The sequence below is a fragment of the Humulus lupulus genome, chromosome 1 (assembly GCF_963169125.1).
Source record: "Humulus lupulus chromosome 1, drHumLupu1.1, whole genome shotgun sequence".
NCBI classification, from domain to species: Eukaryota; Viridiplantae; Streptophyta; class Magnoliopsida; order Rosales; family Cannabaceae; genus Humulus; species Humulus lupulus.
Window position 1 is genome coordinate 262,409,314 of NC_084793.1, and position 1,795 is coordinate 262,411,108.

General features: G+C 39.7%; 1 protein-coding gene across 1 annotated transcript; it reads right to left on the reverse strand.

Moving 5' to 3' along the window:
- Positions 1 to 208: 208 nt before the first annotated feature.
- LOC133833192 (uncharacterized) lies at positions 209 to 1,277 on the reverse strand. The gene is made up of 3 exons (XM_062263437.1): positions 1,168 to 1,277; positions 528 to 834; positions 209 to 361 (listed from the first exon to the last, which is right to left on the reverse strand). The coding sequence occupies exons 1-3, from the start codon at positions 1,275 to 1,277 to the stop codon at positions 209 to 211; spliced, it is 570 nt and encodes a 189-aa protein (XP_062119421.1).
- Between the last annotated feature and the right edge of the window lie 518 nt (positions 1,278 to 1,795).

Sequence of the window (1,795 nt, forward strand, 5' to 3'; positions counted from 1 at the left end):
ACAAAAAAACTCAAACATGAGAAACCGTGAATTTTATTGCCATTGGATATCATACATATCCAATATTCCATCAAAGGAAAAGAAAAAAATGACAAAGATGAACACAATGGAAAAATTAAAAAATTGCCCTTCCAGGAAAACGAATATTACAAATTATCCCCCCCTAAAAAAAAATTGTCCCGAAATTTCAATAAAACAATTCCGGATACTATTGTAGCATATATGATTCGAGTTCCCAGGTTGCTTCCTCAACAACATTGTTCTTCCACATCACTTTCACTAAGAAAATAGTCCTATTCCTTATGACATTGTCCTTCCAATCAAGAATCTTCACCGGACACTCATCGAAAGACAAATCTTCCTGCAAACCCAAAGTCTCGTAGCTTAGCACATGTGACAGATCTGACACATATTTACGAAGTTGTGACAAATGAAATACATTGTGCACCCCAGCTAACAATGGTGGTAAGGCTACCCTGTAAGCCATATTACCAACTCTGTCCAGTATCTTAAAAGGTTCGACGTACCTGGGACTCAACTTCCCTTTCTTGCCAAACCTTTTCACTGATATTCCTTTCCCGTGGTGTCTCGCGAAGAAACACATGATCTCCAACCTCAAGTTCAATATGTCTTCGCCTCAGATCTCCGTAAGATTTCTGTATGATTTGAGCTGTGACCATTCTAGCCCTGATCTTTTGAATAGCCTCATTAGTACATTGAACATCATCTAGCCCTAGAAGTTTACTTTCGACCAACTCATCCCAATGGAGTTGGGACCTGCACTTTCTTTCATACAACATTTCATAAGGAGCTACCCCAATGATAGACTGATAACTATTGTTATAAGTGAACTCAATTAGAGATAGATATCTACTTCATGATCACTAAAAATCTATGACACATGCTCTCAGCATATCCTCCAGAATTTGATTTGTTCTCTTGGTCTGACCATTCGTCTCAGGGTGATATACGGTACTAAACTTCAACCGAGTCCCCATCACTTTCTGTAAACTTTCCCAAAATGATGACGTAAACTGGGCATCTCGATCACAGACAATGGAGTATGGTTTCCCATGTAACCTTACTATTTCATTTAATTAAAGTTCAGCAAACTGGTCCATAGAAAAAGTCATGCTTACTGGTAGGAAATGGGCAGACTTGGTATACCTATCAACTATTACCCAGATTGCATCGTGCTGTTTCGTGGTCTTAGGTAACCCTGTCACAAAGTCCATAGATATCTCCTCCCATTTCCACTCTGGAAGTGGCTGTAGCATTACTGTTGGTCTTTGATGTTCTACCTTGACTTGCTGACAAGTTAAACATTTCGCCACATAATCTATAACATCCCTTTTCATACCAGGCCATTAATACAATGTCTTTAGGTCATGTTACATTTTAGTGGTCTTGGGGTGAACTGAGTAGGAAGTAGTATGAGCTTCTGTCAAAATCTCCTTCTTAAGCTAATCACTATCAGGCACACAAATACATCCCTTGAACCTTAATAACTCGGTGTCTGACACAACAAAGTCTTTGGCAGTTCCATTCTGTATATCTCGCTTTAGGTCACTAAACCTCTTTTTAGTAATCTGCCCTTCCCTGATCCTCTCTAGTAAGGTTGAATGAAGTGTACCCTTAGCAAGTTGCTCTGTTATCAGCTCTATACCAGCTCGTGCCATATCTTCTAGAATCTTCCTAGATATCCCTTGCAAAGCAGAAACCATTCCCGGACCTCTACGACTAAGAGCGTCTGCTACAACGTTGGCCTTACCGGGGTGATACATTATTTCACAGT

Bases quoted from the DNA above. Each gene is read 5' to 3' on its own strand.
- LOC133833192 (XM_062263437.1), bottom strand. From the start codon at position 1,277: ATGCTACAGCCACTTCCAGAGTGGAAATGGGAGGAGATATCTATGGAC. The intron at 835-1,167 runs GTATACCAAGTC...TTATAACAATAG, and splicing joins ATCTGGGTAATAGTTGATAG to TTATCAGTCTATCATTGGGG. The intron at 362-527 runs GTACGTCGAACC...TTGGGTTTGCAG, and splicing joins AAAGGGAAGTTGAGTCCCAG to GAAGATTTGTCTTTCGATGA.